A 20502-nucleotide genomic window follows, 5' to 3' on the forward strand; every position below is an offset into this window, starting at 1 on the left:
ACAAAGATAGATCATTTCAAATGTATTGTTAAATCTGAGTGACAACCACCATAGCTTATTACTCCCGATATATTGCAGATAAAATTGTAAGTCAAGTCTGTGAAAGATCACATGGATGAGTTTCTTTGTCCTCACTAACTTTACCTTCAGTCTGTTAACCAAAGCATACCCATACTCACTGAAATTTAAATAAAAGTTCTATTAGCTTCTTTTTTTTTTTTTTTTTTATCAAAACCTGCCATTGAAAATGATCAGAACTAAAATGGAAAAATGACATAAGGAACCACAGTCTCGAGTGTCTAATCAGATCAGGACAAAAGCAAATGTATCAAAAATATAACATTCCAAGCATGAAAGCATTTGCCACAATAAAACAAAAGAACCATACAATCTTTCAATTTCTGTATATTAATGCTGACAAAACAACAAAGTCAAAAACACATTTTCAAGTTAAATACAAATGTTCTTTATGGTATAAACAATATCTTTAATCTACATACATAATATACACAAATGTACAAGAATGGCATAATTTCTGTGTTTTTCTGTAACCAATGAGCAAACATTCTGTCAGGTCACAGAGCAAAACCAGAGCACAGTCACAGCTTGAGGGTTGTTTTTAAAAAAAAAAAAAAAAGCACAAAACCATTTGTTTCAGGATTTAATCTGACGACAAAGGGAGCCAATCTGAGTGATGCAGCTGGTCACCGCAGCGGGTACTGACTGTGTGGTTTCACTTCGCCATGATGCCAGGGCCTCCAGGGACTCTTTGGGGTTGCAGGGTGCCAGGTCATAAATGGCATAGACAGCAGACAACTGCACCTCCTCAGGCACACCTACAATCATATAACAAATGGTTGGATTGAGGCGTTATAACCCTAAGGGTTATAGAACTTTAAAACATAAAAACTACGGCAAGCCATTTTATTTATTACTAAAATATCTTTAATTTGATATTACTATTGTGCTTCATGAGTAGATGTGTAGTACCTTCTGTAATCCCATGTTTTCCAAAAAGGTTTATAGCTTTTGCAACGTTTTGGACTGATTTGCATAGCTTCTGCTTCATTCCTAACTGACCAAGTCGTCCTGGAGAAATGCAAGGGGGAAAAAAACACTGATAATAAACAAAAGAAAAAAAAAAAAGAAAAAAACTTGGTAATACAAATCTTTTAAAAGGCTGTGTTTTATATGATTTGTGAGACTTTATGCTATTGTTAATGACATTTTGACTTGTAGTGCTGTTATAAAAAGCACCATCAAGCCCAAAACAAGTTAATGATACTAATCATTAAAGACCTATAAAGTATAATAAAATATATTATTAATGAAATACTATTAAATATTTTGTTTAATAATTCAACTAATTTAACTTTATTTTGATTGTCCCTTTAACACATTCTGTTGACTATAAGTAACAACTACATGTCTACTAACTCAGAGTGTTAGTAAAGTATTAATAGACTGGTAGGGTTAGAATAAGTTGACATGTAGTTGCAAAGTTACTTATAGTCACTAGAATGTCTGTTGTGGCACCATCACAATAAAGAGTTAGCAGATATTAAGCAGTCTACTAATACTCTGAGAGTTAGTTGACATGTAGTTGCAAAGTTACTTAACTTTACATAACAGAAAGTTCAAAAGTGATCATCAAAATAAAGTGTTACCATAAACTTTACAGATTTAATAATTTTTTTATTTAATTTCATATTATAATATTAAAATAAACTAATAATTTAAACAAAAACAACTTAATTACTAAATACTTGTTAACTAAATACTTTCAGTATTAATCACTATATGCAAATAAAACAACTTACCGATCAATCGCAGAACAGCTGCAACAGAAACATCACGGACTGGGGATTGCTGAAGCCTTGACTGTGTCACCCAAGTGTTCATTACGGGCCATAGCTCTTTGCTGTTTAATTAAAAAAAAAAATCATTATGAATATATTATCTATCCATTCTATATATTATTATTTTTATTATTATTTATCATTTTAAACAATTTAACATTCTGTACTTGGTAAAAAAATATACCCAATAACATAATCATGAGTCCACTTCCACTTCATGTGTGTACACAAGAGATCCAAGGTATATATATATTCCCAAGCAGTTGGGCAAAGGTCGTGACCATGACGATCATGCTTCTGGAATGTCAAAGCTTTGTCTTCTTGAAGTGCCTTCAAAGAGTTGCTGATCAATTCTTGGATGTCATCAGGAGGACTCTAAGAAACATTAAGGACAACTGTTAAAATGCAAGATAATTAAATTATTTAAACTGTACGTTTTTATGCATTGAATTAAAAAAAGGGTACAAAATTAAACTCTCGTGTGCACACTCTTTATACATATGTCCAGAGGACAAATAGCAGAGTCAGGAAGGAAATTACAGAATCTATTGGCTTTGTAATAATAATTATTGGTAATGGAATAAAGCATGGTATTTGTTTGCGCCAGCCATCAGAGACTGCAAGCAAAAGCATGGACAATGAAACATACCTTATCCCAGTGTAGATATTTAGTTAGGTAATCCAAAATTTCTTCTTCTGATTTAAGCTTGGCCACTGTATGAATGGCTTTGCACAAGGAAGTCTCATGGAAAAGCACATTTGGCCATGTTGTGACCATGAACAAAATTAGCTTGGAGGCATCAGGAAAATCTGTGAGTGAAGAATTGAATCAACAACTTAAAATAGGAGACATGCCATGTCTCTGAAAGTCTACTTACATATTACTTAATAATACCAACATATAATACCAATAAATAATACCAATAAAGCAGGGATTCTCAGCTCTGGCCCTCAACATTCATTTTCCTGCAGAGTTTTGCTCCAACGCTAATCAAGGTCGTCAGGATTACAAAAAAAAATAAAAATATGGGAAGGTGAGTTAGTGATTTTCCTTACTCTACAGGAAAATGGACCTCGAGGGCTAGAGTTGAGACCCCCTGACTAAAAAGGCTAAACAACTAAACCGATACATGTTTAATAAACATAACATATAGATATAATGGGAAAAGCTGTTGTAAACTCACCCTCTTTGAGAATGTTGTATGCAAAGGCATGGGCTTTCTGATAGTCCCCTATCTGGCGACATATCCCGGTGTAGACTCTACACAGAGCTTGTATATTTTCACAACTCAGAACGCTCCTCTCAGTCTTTAGTTTAGTCAATATGGCAGACATGAGTTTTTCTGCTGACAACTAAAGAATAAGAAAAAAATGCAGCTTAGAGGATATTAATGCACACATTTGCATTACCTTAAAAAACATCTGACTTGTGCCAAGCATAAACACGTACCTGATTTACACAGAATTCAGCAATTACAGCCTTTTCTTCATCAATCAAAATCGGCACCTGAGATATTCTCCCAAGGAACACATGGCTCTTAACAACAGGCAAAACATCAAAACAGGACATTCCAACTTTGGCCAGTGCTTCCGAGATTTTACAATCTTTGTCCATTGTGTTGTTGTCTGGCTTTTTCTCAATTATCTGCTGACTGCTTTGTATTTCTTGGTGAGATTGGATGGACTCCGTTTTAATAGCCGTTTGATGATCCTTTACTTGTTCTGCAGGAAAATCAACACCAGGAGGAGCAGGTGAACAATTATCAAGTCTGAGTCTTTTTGCACTCTTTGGCAAAAGCATGTTCACACCAGTCTTTTTTGGTTTCTGCTCTGTTTTGGTAAAAGCAGTAGATGAAGAACTGATTGTTTTATTTCCTGATATCTGGTTAACAGACGGAGGAGAGGAACCATTCTCGTTGCCAGCTCGGTTCAAGTTAACATTCCCACGGAGTATGTTTAATGTGCGGGCTCGTGCAGAGAGGTCAGGATACATAGTATCCAGCATCTGCATGGAGTTTTCCTGAGAAGCGCTGGGAGGGGAGGAGGATAAGGCAGATGACGGGAGCCTTCCTGGGACCGGAACAGCATGTTTTGGAGTGGCTGATCCAAACTGAAGTGGTGAGGAGGGAACTCCACAAGACGGCGATGGAGTGGTCAAGCACGGAGACATTTTTGAGGCATCCGGAATAGCTGAATCAATAACAGGCACGGAAGGTATCGTCTTTGGAGACTTTGGTGCATCTGTTGGTAATCCAGAGGATATTAAAGTAGGCTTTAAAGGAGTGTTATGTTTTACAAACCTTGGAGGAGTAGCAGTAAGTGGCATAACCACTGGAGGTAGGGGTGGACCCATCTCTGTTCGAACCCTTCCAAGAGATAAACATGAGGTTGGTGTAATATGAGTTTGGGTGTGGAGACCTGGAGCAAGGGAAATATTGTCACCTTTTTCAAAGGTAGAATATTCTGCATCCAGAGTACCTTGGAATGGTGTGCTGGTATCCTCAAGACTATCTACTGCAGAATCTCCTGATGTTTCCTTGTGGTTATAAACATCACTGACTACATTTTTGACACCGGGGCTACAGGTATCAGTTGACAACTCTGCCTGTTGAGATTCATTATTCATTTGCACTGATGTTTTTCCTAGGATCGCCGAATCATTTTCTTCAGTATCCTTAGGGTTATTTTCTTGACTCAGTAACTTTTGAACATTTTGAACAGTTTTGTCGATTTCTGACTGCGTATTCCCAGGAACTTTATCCAACTCTTCTGAGGGGATTCTTCCTTCTGACCTTGTGTGAACACCCCTAACCTTTATCTTCAAACCAAAAAATCCTTCATCTTCTGATGATGATTCTTCAGCCTTTGAGGGTGTTAAAGGGCATGCACCTCCATTTACTCTTGCATTCAAACTTTTCTGATCTTCTGTAGGCGTTGAAACATTATCCTTAGTACTATCTTCAGATTGGTCAGCCTTGTTCTGAATGTCATGTGTTGATATATCTGCAACAGTCTTCATTTCTAGTGGTACACAACTATTTGATTCCTTATTGTCAATACCGTCTAACTTACTATAGTTCACATCAAGTGTTGAAACGCTCTTGACATTAGTTTCCAATGTCACATTGGGCTGTACCTGAGAAGTTTTGCTTTCTGTAGATTCAATAGAATTGGTGTGCACTAGCTCAGATTTTATATCCTGCTGAGGATCTGATTTTTCCAACAGATATTTAAGATTATTAGTGATTTTTGTATCCTCCAATTTTGTTGTGTCATCATTTGGATTCATCAGCGGAAGTTTTACCACAGTTTGTGTGGTGTCACTTTCCACGAAACTTTCCACACTGTGTCCATTTTCTATACCTGACTTTGCAGTTTGAATCTGAGTGTTGGCCTCACAGCCATTCGTTCCTTCAAACACATTCTCTACCTCCATGTGTTGGCTGTAAGACAAAGTGTTTTCAAGATCTAAATTTTCAACAGATACCGCTGATCTTGCTTGAGTGTTTGGGGACAAAAGTACAGAAGATTTGGCCACTTCTTTTAGCAATGACTTCTGATCCTCAACATCTGAAGGTTCTAATTGTGTGTTGTTTTGAAGAATATCTTTATGTAACCTTGACAGTGCTTCTGGATTTCCAGTATCTGATTGATATTCCTGTTCAGTATCGGACATTGGTTGGTCGTCATTTACACTGACCTGAAAGAACAAATGAAAAATGTTACACTACATCTCTTCACCACAACTGGCCATTTAGGAACATTATTACAGTTACATTTTTTACAAGCCATTATTAAATGATTTATCTAATTGCCTTAGGAAACATAATTGTTGAATCTCCATGGATACCACTATATTTAAGATGACATGCAATGCTCCACACGTTTTTTTGTCAGTATTTCAGTCAATTACAAATGACTTGTATTGTGAATTTCTACAGCACAATTTCTGTAGGCTGAAATTAAATCTTGTGTAGGTGTCGGTTTGAAACTTCATATATATTTTCTTCGCAATGCACATTTGATGCTTCTCAACATGTCTAAACTGATCTCAATAGAAAGGTTTAGAAGGAAATATTTGTTACAAGCAAAGTCACAAATAGTTAATTTGAAGTAAAGTCAAATTCAAGTCAGAAGTATATTAATATTCGCTAAAAGACCAAGACTCAAGTCCACATCTCTAAAAATCACAGTAATGGCACTGCAATTTAATCACTTGAGCATTACAATGTAATTGAAACTTAAATGTTCACTCACCAGCTCTATTGAGGGGCTATGCACAGGTGATAAAGCTGTGGGCAAAGGCTTGAACCACTCTTTAATGTCCTGCAAATCAATACAGTAATCTCCATGTAAGAAATCTCCATCTGTCATTTCCTTTAGTGAAGGTCTATTGGCATCATCGGTCCAAGTGTTCACATGTTCAAGCACATCTGAACTTACTTTCCTCTTTCTACTTGGTGCACTGAACTGTTGGTCATTATTCTGCTTTTTCAGTTTTTGAGGTGATGATGTAGGCCTATTGATTGCTGGAGGTGATTTAGGTGTGGAGCGTTTTGAAGATTGCAATTTAGTTTCTGGACTGGGATTCCCTGGAGATGGATGAGAAATCGATCTTCCTAAAGGACTGTTAAGCAGTGGTTGAGAAGGTATTCTTTTAAGTTGACTTTTCAAGGGTGCGGCCTCTTCTCCTGTAAAATAAATTTGCATTGTCTCTTCATCACAATTAAGCTTGGTGACTTGATAATGAATACATTTCAGCAAGGTAAAATTTTGCTTAATCAATGTAAGAATGATTACCAGCAATAAAAAAAATTTCTTGGGTCTGGGATGAAGTTTCCACGCAATGCCAGAGCTCTTCCAGCAGCATTCTGACTTTGCCTGAAAAGGAAACATTATCAACTGCCATGCTATCCAGATGTTTTCTTTAAATATCTAAGCATTTACATGAACAACAAGCATGAACAACGGAGAGTCTAACAGTTTTAAACAATGCATACCTTTGTCAATTAGTGGCTCTGCATCTGTTTGAGAAGACGTACTCTTTTTTTCTAAGATAAAAAAAAATTTGTTTAATGACTGAAAACGAATAATATACTAGGTGTAGGTACTAGGGTGTACTTATACATAACTCGTACCTTTGTTGAACTCCTTCTCAAGTTTATTCAGTCTTTGCTGAAAACAGTAAAAAGTTTTTTTTTTTTTTAAATAATCAGAATGAATGATTACGGGTTGCCTTTTTCTTTACATTTCACCAGAGCATATAAATTATTACAGCAAAATTTGAACCTGTGTTGTGTACAGCACTTCTTCAAGTCTTCTCTTCTCATTGTTTAGAACACCAATTTCATTGTCCTGTTGAAATTTTGATTCTGTGTACAAATAAACACAGTAAGACTTTAATTTAGCTTTTATCTCCAATCTATATAGTGCACAAAACCATTTTCTGGAACAAAAGTTAAGGATTACAAAAGGATTACAAAAAAATCCAATATGGGCCATTCTACAGAATTGGTGCAAACTGCTGTCCCTCATCCAAAAAACACATTTGAAAAGCATTTAATTATTAAAATCTTAGATGTTTACTAAGATCCTTCAATTATCTATTGAAACCCACAATAATATTTAAGATATCAGTAAGCTTTATATATATAAAATCATAATTTATGGGCTACTTTCAATTAGGAGGTGGCTGTCCCAAACCCTAACCCCTAAATTTCAACTTGTGAAAATGATATTGAAAAAATTTTTGCAAATTTTTCCATTCTTGTTTTAAAAAAAATATTTTTGTTTTTTTTTTAAAAATGAAGTTAAAAAAAATATTTATTTTATATTTTATTTTTAAATCATGAAACTTTATCTAAAAAAACATGTCCCGCATTTTCATGTCACTACCAAAACAGTGAATGTTGTAGTCCATTGGCTGAGACTGATTTTAACCACACTCCTACATTTTTGATCAGGAAATATTCCTGTGTCCCTCTCTCTCATGTGCTATATGGTGAGTAGATTGATCCCATCATTTTGAGGTAAATGTGTTCTAAAGTCTAAAAATCTGTGTGTAACTTTAAGGAATGTCACTACCAAACTCATTTTTTCTGCTATTGAGAATTTTTTTTGGAATGTTATTCCATAAAATTTAGTTGTTATATGTGTTCAACTGTTCTGACCAGTGATTGCTAACCATGTGCTGATTAGCATCTTCGAGCTAGGCTCAAAAGTTATCTAAAATTGTCACTACCAAAACAGTCACAACCGAAACATTTTCTTGAAGTTTCGGTTGTGACATTGTTTTGGTAGTGACAAAAGGGAACACATAATCCTTTATTTGGAGGAATAAACTACATTTTAGTACAGTTATGCAAATAATTACTACTGTAGTATGTTTTAGTAGTGTTTTAGTATGCAAGATTCTGTTAAAATTCTGTAATGTGATGAGGTTACAATTACTTAAGGTTGCAGTCCATGATACTAGCTTAGGTGTAAGGTTGTTGTCAGTAATGTTAATTTCTATGATTAACTTGACAGGGAGAATGACAAAACACCAACATGCCTAAAAAAAATAGAAAAACTACAACAGAGAGATAGAGAGAATACAAACAAAGGTTGAGGGAAGACCCAGTAAAGTACGAGGAATACTTGAGGAAAGAAAATGAAAGAAATAAGAAACGAAGGGAAGAAGGAAAGTAGAAGAGCATCAGTGAATTATCTGACAGGGAGCAAAGACATGTCAGAAAAGCATGGAGGAAAAGACAGAAAAGACACAGGATGATGGTGAAAAGACAAAAAGAGATGGAGACATTTTGCAGGGCTTCCACACCACCTAGCACATCCAGTGAGGGTGATCAGACACCAGTACACACACACACACACACACACACACACACACACACACACACACACACACACAGTTCAGTGGTTCTGGAGATTTATCTGAATGAGGAAAATTATTCTGAAATTAATGTTTTATGTACACACACACACACACACACACACACACACACACACACACACACACACACACACACAGAGAGTTCAGTGGTTCTGGAGATTTATCTGAATGACTCATAAACAAAATGTTGAAAATGTGAAAATAAAACAAAGTGGGTCTGAGTCTACATTGTAAGTTGTTGTTTTTTTGGGAAGAAAAATCTATGAGCATACCTCTTCTCACTTGCACCTCAAGACCCAAAATATAGAATAGCTCTAGGTGTTCTTATAAGATATTTACTGTCAGATGTGTGTCTGCTATATGTACTGACTGCATATGTGCATCATAGTTATTTATTTATATTAACATAAAATGTGGACAGTCTGATTCAGCCATGGCTAACAAAGTATTGTGGTCACTACCAAAACATTACTGTCACTACCAAAAATGTGCAGTCACTACCGTAACATGGGATGTTTTGTCAAAAATACAGTATATTGAATTATCAACTAAGATGTTATGATAGTGTTTGGTTCAATGCATATTCAAACTAATGAATCCTTAACTTTGAAATCAGTACGATAAACTTTATGCCTTCTACAAAGAAAGATTGGGTTCAAAATACAACAAATCCCATAAATCACACTTAAAATATTATTAAAATTATAATCTTTATTGATTTAACCAGTAAAAATATTTTTTTTAAATAGAAAAAATATATATTTATAAGGTAGATGTAAACAAAATCTTAATAGGTCATTATAAGCCTTCTTAATAAATGATTTAATATTGTGTTTCGGTAGTGACAAATTTGGGGAGAAGGAAAATATTCCAGCATTTTCTGAAAATACAATATGAGAATTAACTGCACAATTACTAGAAAAGCGTACCTTGGATATTATACAATTTGCATACATGCAAAATTTGTGGGAAAAAACAAAAAAATTTCAAGATGTTTCCAACTCTGACTTTGCACCAATTCTGTAGAATGGCCCATATATGTTTTAATGTGCTGTGATAGTCCATATTCAGATAAGTTAAACAAATCTAAAGCAGAATTAAAATGTCATTCATGCATGCAGTCTAATATGTATATGCAATATGTATAAGATCACTAACACAGACCTTTCATCACCAAAAGCTCATTCTCAAGGTTTCCTTTCCTGAGAGGAGAAAAAAAAATACATTAAAACTAAAAAAAAAATTCTTCTGAAGATCAACCAGATCAATTCAACACTAACAAATATCAACAACACATTTAAGAAAAAAAAGGACAAGCATTTGTCATTGTGATTTGTGAACAATTACAAATATGTCTAAAACCGACCCGGCTGGACTTACATAATTAGTGTCTTGGCATTCTCCAACTTGAGATTCTCATGTTCCTCAGTGGTCTGAAGATATTTTCTGAGAGAATCCTTGAAATAAAGAAACCCCAAAAATGTGTCAAAAAAAAAAAAAAAAAAAAAAAAAGAAGAAAAAAAAAAACTATGACAATCAACGAAATACAAAAAGATGCAAAAGACAAATAGTATATTACCTCCACTATTTTAGAGCCAATCTAAGGTGGTACTGATACATTAACTTTAAAAAGTCAGTATTCCACTTGAACACCATTGATAATAATCTTTAAAAAAAAATGCACAGCTTTTGTTTGGACTGACCAATCTATAAATCACAGTGGTAACTTCAAAGAACCTAACCTGAGTTTCCTGCAGATCCTCCTTTAGTGATTTCATTTCTGTTTTGAGCTTCTCATTCTCCAGGTTTTGCTTTTGCACGGTGTCTGTGAAAATGGCACAATTACATTTTTATGGGCAACACAAACATGATCCAGGAATTCAGTGAGTGAACACATCACAGAAAAGACAGTTTCAGTTTTGATTAGGGATGCACCAGGCCCCATACTGCACTCATGTACTAGTACTATAAAAATGCTCTGATACCAACAACAGATACCACACAGCATGTATACAGTGTTTGTGTCCAGACTGAAAAACACTGGCCACAGGGGATATAAGGGGGTATATAAAGGGGATAAAAGAGGAGGCTGTCTATGAAGTAAATGTATCTAATTAGTGAAATATTAAACAAAATACAGTAAAGCCTATATAGCTGTGGCGCGTGAGCTGGTAAGTGAAAAGCGAGCAGTGGCACAGACGCCAAGCTTGTCAAGCGCATCCCTTTTTCACAGACATAATTGGAAAGTTTGTAGTTCGGTCGGATATGTAAATGGCAAAGAAAGTAAAACGAGATTGCTGATTGTTCACTCAGCACACACGCATCATTTGGATTCAAACTAAATCGTATATGCAAGTAAAACATGAACTGTTATGTGATTTATGTATAACGAGCGGTTCGTCATTTCATTTATAAGGCTAGTAGTTTGTGCTGTAGTATCAAAATTGGAATAGAGAATTAGTGTGAAAAGTTACAGAAGCTCATACAATACCTTTTAACATGCTTATCGGGAAAATAACTGAAGGAAATATTTATTTACTAAGCAAATTAAGCAAAATAATACGATTCATATTTTTGGGGTTTCTCTACCCAATGCATTAAAAAATTACAAATGCAGTGAAAATACAGGTATCGGTATCGGCAAAGTACCAAAAATAAAAGCATCGGTATCTGACTCGTTTTGGAAAAAGTGGTATTGGTGCATCCCCAGGTGCATTTTGATCATCTGTTTTTTGATTAATATGATCAGCACTCTTGACATATAGGCCCTGTTCTAATCTTATCCTTAAAATAATTTGTGATGCATGTACCCTCTGCTTGTCTTAAGGATTCTTCAGCATTTTCTTTCCTGGGAATAGAGAAAGATAAATACAGTGAGTAGAAGACATCATGACAAGCAGAACTAATCAACAGTGATACTACAGTAGAGAGTGGTCTTACAGAGAAAGTGTCTGAACACTTTCAGCTCTCAGTCTGTCGACATCTTCACATCTCTGCTGATACAATTTCAATTCAGCCTGTTGTATAAATAAGCAAAAAGAAAAGAGAAATTAGCATGCACATATTTCAAGTCCAGTTAAAGTTATCTTAACTAACTTCACGATGAATGACCATTCTAACTTAGATATTAGAACAGTCTTTGTATTGAATTGGTAGTAAAGATTATCAACTTAAAGACCCTGATATATTTCAATCAAAAGTAATTAAAGAACAAACGTGACATAATTTTTTAACAATATTAGGCAAAAATAAAAATAAAAAAAAAAATAAAAAAATCTTTTGGAGTTTGTTCCAGGAAACAACTTGCCAAACCAAACTTTCCAAAAAAGTTGTCTGGTAAACACCTTCAAACTACCGTGGTGATTAGTATATGTGCTCTGATGTGGAATTCTTTTCCGGTTCAGTTTTTTTTGTTCAATCCATCAATATCAGATGCAAGTAGAAACAAACACACTGGAAAGCTGCTGCAAATCTTGTGCAAAAACATCCACATTGCTACGATCAGATGCTTTCTTAACTGCTGTTTTCTCACCACTGTGTTTATTTTGTTATTTAGAGGAAAGGGCGCAGCACATATTTACATATTTATCTAAACGCTGCTTTCAACAGCTTGGGATGATTTGGAATGTTCGCCAAAAAGTATACAAGCTGCAAAACTATTTTTCAGACTTCTTAAAGCTACACTATGTAACTTTTTTAGTTGATTCTTAGCAAAAAACACTTAGTTCTTTCAAAAATATATGTGCTCATTAATGTATATTTACTTCTTTCAAGTAATAAAGTATTCTCTTAAGTTTATAATCTGCCATTGAAAGTACATACGGGTGAGGGGTTCGAATGCCGGTCGCCATGTTGCCCATCCATCTTGAAACTACATTAGCCAAAGAGGGACATGCCTGTAAATTCAAGCTTCGCCTTTTGCGTTTTTCACTCAGTGACACCGTGACGAATTACTCGCGAGCTCGCGAGTGCCGGCAGATTTGAAAGATAGTGCGGTGTGTGTGTGTGTGTGTGTGTGTGTGCGTACTCACATTTGAAAGAGAGGATTAAAACGTCAACGCGACAGACAAATCAGCAAGACCATAGACAATATTGGAGTAACTTTCCCCAGATGGAAAGAGCTCATGAGGAGAAAAGATTTTAAAACGGACGCCGAGGTTGCCTGCTTTCTTCTCGACAGGTAATTCAGCCTGTTGTAATTAATTTGTGTAAATTCGAAGTTTTATAGTTGCTTGTCTAACCATAGCATGGTTGTGCATAACGCCAGAACGACCTCTAGTAACTTATAACTTCATCCTCGCGTCAATGGTGAAAAAGTATTGTTTACCTTGTAACATAAATCTGTGCTGCGATGGATCACAGGTAATGAATAGTTTTAAAGGCGCAATTTTTTAAGCTATATAAAAAAAGGACACTGTAAATTTTAGTTATTTTTAATTGCTTTTACTTTGTACACATTGTAACGTTAGCCTAATCTGATTATGCTGGGATAGCCGATTCCAAGGGTGACGTTTACCTCCTGACATCTGTCCTGTAGTTTTATTCATTTTAGACGTATTGTTTATTATTGTCATGGACGAAGTGATAACTGGAAACCATGTTAATCTTGGAATAATACGGCCACCGTAGGAGTTAAAACGCCCTCGGAATTGAGAGGAACAGAAACTAATTTTCACTGGGTAGTCATATACAATTTCACCACTAGATGGGGGTAAAAATCACACAGTGTAGCTTTAATCAAAGAACAAAAAAAAACTTCATAAGTATATTGGGGCTTTAATTCAAAACAAAAAGCATAGTTTTTCGATCTCTTAGATGAGTAAATGCTAGGGAAGTGCGAGACTAGTCGATTAAACCAGTTTTTCTCAACTGGTGGGTCGCGACCTACTTGGTGTGCAGTCAAAGAAACAACATCAACAACAAAAAAACGTAATTGTAAAAGTTTTTTCTGATGGGAGACTTATTTTTGAAAGATGTGCGTGTGTTGCCACTTCTGTCAGAGTGCCTGAGAAAAACGCGTTGTCACGATTCAGTATCTGCAGTCAGATGAGATGTTGTCAGGCTATATTTCCATTTCATTATTCTATCATTATTTTAAAAAATATATATTTTGACAAAAATAAAGTCTCTCACCTCAGTACTGTCCTGTCAGACGTTATACTGTGCTCGTAGCGCACTCTTCAATTGCAAGCGCAAATGCGGTGGCGCGTACTGTATATCACTTCACTTAAGTGCAAAAGAAACTACGAGAATGCAACGTCATAGTTATGTAGTCAAATAGTAAGTCATGAAATAAAAGTAAAGTACCAATAAATCACATTACTGGTACGTCATGTGTTAGCTGGGAAGGATTGCATGCAGGTATGATGTTAATTCAATTCAGGAGCAGTTTCCATGTTTCATTAACAGTTTGTGTTAATATTGTGTATTCACCATGGTAACTGTTGTTTACATAACCCCAACACCCCATGTTATTATTATTTTGTGTTATTTTGTATATTTTTAAATTTTCTGCAAGCTTTTTTCAAGGTATATTTAAGGTGTACTACAGTACATGATTCCATTCAGGATTACTTAACACAGCAATTATAGCAGAGAATTTACATTACACAGCAATTAAGACTTACTAAACCCGACCGATAAAAACATTATCCTGAATGTGTTTGGAAACAACGTGAATGTACTGAAATATGTAAATGCATAAATGCAATGTGCGATCAGTGTGTCGAGAGCACACATACACGGTGTGTTTGCGTATCAATATAACGGACTCGCGAGTGCGTACTGTACGATTCTTGTACGTCACAGTAATCGTCTTTACCTTGATTGCAATCCTCATCCATCAAAACTTTACTAGCGAGACGCTGGTTTGCTTTATCCAGCCGAGAAACGTAGTTTGCATATCACCTGGCCATAGAGTGATGGGATGTTTTGATGTTTCGTTCAGTCAGTATTTCAACACCGCGATGCGTGAGGGCTAGCGGTCTTCAGAAACAATGACAGAAAATGACACAGCTTGTGTTTTAAAGTGAAACACACTGGAATGAATAAGTCACTGATAACACTACGCGAGTCTCTATTCTCTGATGTAATTAGCCTGGTTTTCTTTACATTAGCACTGTTTTGGACTGATTGGACTGAACATTTTCTAGTTTAGCAGCTTAAAATGACCTGATTGCAAACAAATAAGCAAAATCGGGTCAAAGGGTTAAAATAGAAATTTACATCTACCAGGGTTAGAGGTATTGCAGATGCTCAGTGTTATAAACTCCCAACTTCTAAGATCATCTAACTGTGTGACGTAAATTACGTTAATGACGCCTATTTCACGTGCTTCAGTAATTTATATGCGTTATTTACGTTAATTTATTTTAATGCGTTAAGGATTTAGAATTAATTGCATGCGCTAACGCATTAATGTTGACAGCCCTAGTTTATTAATACGTAACTTTTTTAATAAAAGTGGGAGTTTTTAATCTGTATTGAAATGGGCAATGAGAATCAGGGAAATTCATTGCAATTGGTAGCGATTACTGAAATTATGACGTGATGGTTAAGACATTCGGGGGTTTTAACACAAACCTTAATTTTCTCCAGCTCTGTCTTCATCTGTTCATACTCCACTGTTTGCTTCTCTAAGGGCTCAAGCTTCAGTAGCACCTCATCCAGCTGTCTGTGCAGTTTGCTGCTCTCTCTGTGTAAAACACATCACCATGTTTCAAAGGCATTCTTCAAATACACATTTAGTCAACGTACTTCAATCATAATCGACAATTTTTTTGCTATTGTGCACATTATCAAACTTCTAAAACTTTAGGCCACTGCATGACAAATTACTTTGTAAATGTACTTGTACAGCAGCATCTTGGCTTTGCATTACTTTAGTTTCAACATGACAAGGACAATGTCTTTGCAATAATTAGGGGTATGCCAGTTGAGAAATCAGTGCACATGCATGGCATATTTTCTGGTGTATCTATTCTTCTAGTAACAGCCTGGTAAATGTGCACTGTAAATCACTTTGATAAACAGCAGCTGCTTAAAACATAAATAATCACCTAAAAATAAATCTGTTACACATATAACTGTAGTGAAAAAGAAAATAAGGTCTTACCTCTGTGATTTCTGAAGCTGTGACTTTTTGTCAAGAAAAACAAAGATGGTTTCAGAGAACAATGTTAATTTTTAAAGTTTTGGGTTCACTGTTCTCCAGACCAGTGTATGTGAGCAGTACGGAGTGGGTAGTAGAGTGCAATTGTGCCTGGGGCAATGAGCACATTTTCACTTATCTGTATCAGTGATTTGTATCACGACAGATTTGGACGTTTCTCTCACCAGCAATCATGGAATAGGAAATGGAAACCCCATATTGGAGGTTAAGCAGAATAATAAATTAAGTGACATTTTAAAGGAACTAGGAAAAGATATTTTTCATTGCTCTAGTTAAATACAAATGCTTGGTAACTTGCAAAGTTGCACTTTGTTTTTGTTAGAATTAACTGGCCAAAATGTTTCTAAACTGTTATGTACTTGATTATCAGAAATTATAAATGTTTCAAAGAATAAAAATGAAAAGTAACAATTCTGTTAAATGTTAAATATTATATAAGAGAAAACAGGATCAAAATACCTTAATTGTTCCACAGTGGAAATTTTATTTTTAACGCTTTTTTTTTTTTGCTTTTTTTATTGAGTTCCAAAAAAAATTCATGAAACCAAACTTTCTTTCTTTTTTTTTTTTTTTTTACTTTATTTTGTTGTAAAAATGAGGGCAAGGCGTATTTCACACATACCACCTCTGTCCCGGGTGAGCAAACTGATTTTACACCAGCGGTGTAATAGACAGTATAAAAAACTAAATTCTCAGTGCCACTGAAAATTACTATAAAATTGAAATGCAATCACATTTACATCCAAATGTTAACTTATTTTGTTTTAACCAGCAACCATTTGGAAAGGATGCTGCATAATACAACGTAAAAATGCCATTTGTGCTTAGATTGAACCAATCAAAAAAATTTTTGTACATTTGGAGTGCTGTCAGTACAGAGAACAACGACAAAAATCGGTGTTGCCTACACCGTGTTATCCTCTTTTTAAAATTTGCACCTTGTTGACTTCAATGGGGCAAGTTTTAAACCTGCTTTTAGCCTCTTAACATCCTTGATGTGTCATTACAAGTGCACAGGTCATGTGAGTGATTCCTTCAGAGTGAACACGGTGAATCTGACTGCAGTAGATGTGAAAGATATGAATAAAAATGATATTTATTTAGCCAGCGCTCATACCTGTATTTACATCCTGTTTTCAGTCAAAGTCCACAGTAATCGATTGTCGAGTTCACGCGCATTGGTTTAGTACCTATGATCATGCGCGTGAACTCGACAATCGATTACTATGGACTTTGACCGAAAACAGGATGTAAATACAGGTATGTGCGCTGGCTGAATAAACATCATTTTTATTCATATCTTTCACATCTACTGCAGTCAGATTGACCCGCGTTCACTCCGAAGGAATCACTCACATGACCTGTGCACTTGTAATGACACATCAAGGATGTTAAGAGGCTAAAAGCAGGTTTAAAACTTGCCCCATTGAAGTCAACAGGGTGCAAATTTTAAAAAGAGGATAACACGGTGTAGGCAACACCGATTTTTGTCGTTGTTCTCTGTATTGACAGCACTCCAAATGTACAAAAAAATGAGCTCAATGTTAAAATTGACCGGAGTTCTCCTTTAACTTTGTTTCTTAAACTGTATATAAATAATATTGCACTCAACCATGCTGTTGTAATGACTATCAGCATGGCTGTGATTACCTGAGGCTTAATGTGGCCAGGCTGATATTCAATACTACAGCCCTCCTGCTCATGTGATGTTGCACAATACAGGTACCCAACAACTAACATAAAATCTACAATAAAATGGATCAGTAAATCAACAGACAGCATGACAAAAGCAAGAACAATGTTATCGTCTACATAGCTTTGAAAAGGATATCATCACACTTCTCTTTGTATTCACTCAAGAGACGGCTGAAATAAAAAATGTGAAAGTTATTAGAAGATAATAATGTTAGTTTTATTTGACAAAGCAGTCAAAACTGAAATGTCAGCAAGTAACATGTTCATCTTTGCCATTAAGCATGAATCTGATTATTACAGTTACAGTACTAACAACAACAACAAAAAAACTGTAAATATATTTCTTTAAACATTCTAGTTGGAACGCCCTAAACCTAAATATTAAACTTATACTAAAGTTTACTAAAGTTTTACTAAAGTTTGAACCATCTAACAAACGTTATATTCAAACTCTGCTATGTGCATTAAGTCTTAGATGTGCCAACTATATTTGATTTATTTACTGTAAAATGTATATGTAATAAAGTGAAAGTGACATGTGAAGGCCAAGTATGGCAACCCATACTCAGAATTTGTCCTCTGCATTTAACCCATCCAAGTTAGTGCACAAACATTAGGAGTATAGGGAATAGTGGACACGCACACTGCAAACCACACACACAATGTTGTGCTTAAAATTTGTGAATCTTCAGAAGTATCATGTGTTGTCGGGCAAACGATAGTTGTGAACTTCGGAATCCAAACAATAAATGGTCCCTGCGATGAACCCCATTCATTTCAGTATCTTCCAAACACATCAGCTGGCAAGTTGATGAAATTACTGTTTTTTATATTTTATGCTTTAGCTGACTTCTCATGAGTCTATCATTTTTATTTTGCCAGTTTTTGTTTGATGTTTATCGTTATACAAACCCAAATCAAGAAAAGTTGGGACATTTTGTAAAATGCAATAAAATCAACAATCTGTGATTTGTTGATTCTCTTTCAACTTTATTTAACTGACAAAAGTACAAAGAAAATATTTTGTTTTCACTGAACAATTTTATATATTTTGTAAATACAAACATTTTGATTTTGGTTGCTGCTACACACACTAAAAAAGTTGTGACAGAAGCAAAATAAAAGTGAAAAGCTTATAGAATATCAAAGTTAAACTGTTTTGAAACATTCAACAATAAGTGAATTGAAAAGAGGTGAGGATATCGTGATTGAGTGTTAAAGGAGCATCTCAGTCTTTGCTAGCAAAGATGGGTTATGGCTCATCACTTTGTGCCAAATATCATGAGAGAATTTACAGATAATATTACATGTACTACACATTACACGTATTAGTAATAGTAATATTACTATTATCACACCTCTTTTAAAACATCCCTTGGTCTTACCATACAGTATATACTAGTCCACGTAGTAATCAGTGCACATTATGCTTTGGTATTTACCAAAATTGCCTGCTCTCTGTCCCACTGCAACCCATTTAAACATGATGACAGCTTGGGTTTGTCTGGAACTATTGAGGTCTACATGAACCGCGAGATCACAGAAGAGTGTCGCAATTCTCTTTTTTTCAACGGCTCTGCCAATGACTTGTTCAACTGACAGAATGATCAACGTTCAAATGTAACCGACAGTAGTGGTGTCACTGTAATACTTGCATAGTAACTCAGTAATTGGTTTGCTTTCTTGCATCTATTTGCATACTAAATTGTGAATATCCCATTTTTCATTAGCAGAAAACAATACGCTGAGTGTCATGACAACAGAGCGTTGTCAGAGCGGTGGTGCAGAAGAACCAAAGTCAGACATAAACTTACCTAAACATTTTAATACTGTTCTTTTGCTTCCTTACAAGTATTGGACTAAATGTATGAGTAAGGTATTCTTGAACTGATAGAATATTAAAAACATTAGTAATAAATAAAGCACTCACTCCGTGTCGACGATCTTTTGCTTGAGAGTTAACAAAGCAGCCACATATTCATCTACGTTCTGAAAATGTAAACATAGTATTTGCTTTACTTGTAATCAACAGCCAAAACCAAGAAAAGTAAATTCATCAAACTAAAAGAATGACACTGGTACCTGCATTAAACACCAAATTAATAAACTAATAAGAAAACATAAACAGTCGCGTGCCACTAACTGGAAATCACATTTATACGATGTGACTGTAAAATTAAAAGTGACAGGTGTAATATAAACAACATATATAGCGTATTAATCCACTCAGTCGTGTTTAGCAACCAAATAATTTTCAAATTAACGTTATTATATTGCGTTATTAATTCTCGTGGCATGGCCATAATTACTGGGGTAACCAATAAAAAAAGCAAATGACTACTGGACAGTGTGTTAGTTTGAGGAATAAACTTCTCACCTGATTTAAAACAGTGCAGTTTTGACAGGCGCCAGGAGTTGCTTCAGAGGCGATTCCTCCGGCTTTAGACTGGTTCTCCCCCGGCATCATGGTAAAGATTCAACAATATCAGCGGAATCGTATTCGTCCCTTCAAATATATAAAAACATGCAACCAAAACAAGCCCCTCAGATCATTGCGCACGCAAACGTTCCGCAGCACGTTGACCGAGGACCCCAGGGGAAGGGCCCCAGCTGCCCGCTGTAGACGCCTGATTAAAAAGTGATTAAAAACTGTAGACGCCTGATTAAAAAGTTTCATAAAAATTGAAATTATTGTACGGTGGTATTTCAAACAAAGTTCATCACTTTATAAAGTAAAACGTAATTTACAGTGTGAAGGTGCACTAATAATACGAAATTTCCGGAACAACCCATGTTTAAGAACGAATTTATGAAAAACAAGGACAAAAAAGGGCGATCTTTAGTTGTGCCTGACTTTTCTCAGCGATGGTCACGATTGACCAATA

The 20502-nt window shown here is 35.3% G+C and overlaps 1 protein-coding gene across 2 annotated transcripts; it reads right to left on the minus strand.

Annotated features, from left to right (window-relative positions):
- Positions 1 to 227: 227 nt before the first annotated feature.
- On the minus strand, positions 228 to 20202 carry ice1 (KIAA0947-like (H. sapiens)). 2 transcript variants are annotated; one of them, XM_079894170.1, is made up of 23 exons: positions 19995 to 20202; positions 19548 to 19606; positions 17753 to 17788; positions 15866 to 15883; positions 15334 to 15445; positions 11692 to 11768; positions 11562 to 11599; positions 10494 to 10576; positions 10132 to 10208; positions 9916 to 9953; positions 7149 to 7231; positions 6998 to 7034; positions 6860 to 6910; positions 6660 to 6740; positions 6303 to 6550; positions 6117 to 6185; positions 3310 to 5559; positions 3044 to 3212; positions 2509 to 2669; positions 2044 to 2234; positions 1821 to 1921; positions 991 to 1089; positions 228 to 836 (listed from the first exon to the last, which is right to left on the minus strand). In XM_079894170.1, exons 1-23 carry the CDS (start codon positions 20082 to 20084, stop codon positions 655 to 657), a joined length of 4350 nt encoding a protein of 1449 aa, XP_079750296.1. In that variant the 5' UTR covers positions 20085 to 20202; the 3' UTR covers positions 228 to 654. The 2 variants fall into 2 exon arrangements, with proteins under 2 accessions (XP_079750296.1, XP_079750295.1); XM_079894169.1 differs by having other exon boundaries at positions 6117 to 6550.
- Positions 20203 to 20502: the final 300 nt, after the last annotated feature.

Source organism: Squalius cephalus (genome assembly GCF_949319135.1).
Source record: "Squalius cephalus genome assembly, chromosome: 15".
In the NCBI taxonomy this organism is placed as follows: domain Eukaryota; kingdom Metazoa; phylum Chordata; class Actinopteri; order Cypriniformes; family Leuciscidae; genus Squalius; species Squalius cephalus.

Excerpts from the sequence above, each read along its gene's own strand:
- ice1 (XM_079894169.1), bottom strand. The coding sequence starts at position 20,084 with ATGATGCCGGGGGAGAACCAGTCTAAAGCCGGAGGAATCGCCTCTGAA. Across the intron at positions 7,232-9,915 it reads TGAGCTTTTGGTGATGAAAG|AATCAAAATTTCAACAGGAC; the intron begins GTCTGTGTTAGT and ends ATTTGTACACAG. Across the intron at positions 1,090-1,820 it reads AGCTGTTCTGCGATTGATCG|GACGACTTGGTCAGTTAGGA; the intron begins GTAAGTTGTTTT and ends GCATTTCTCCAG.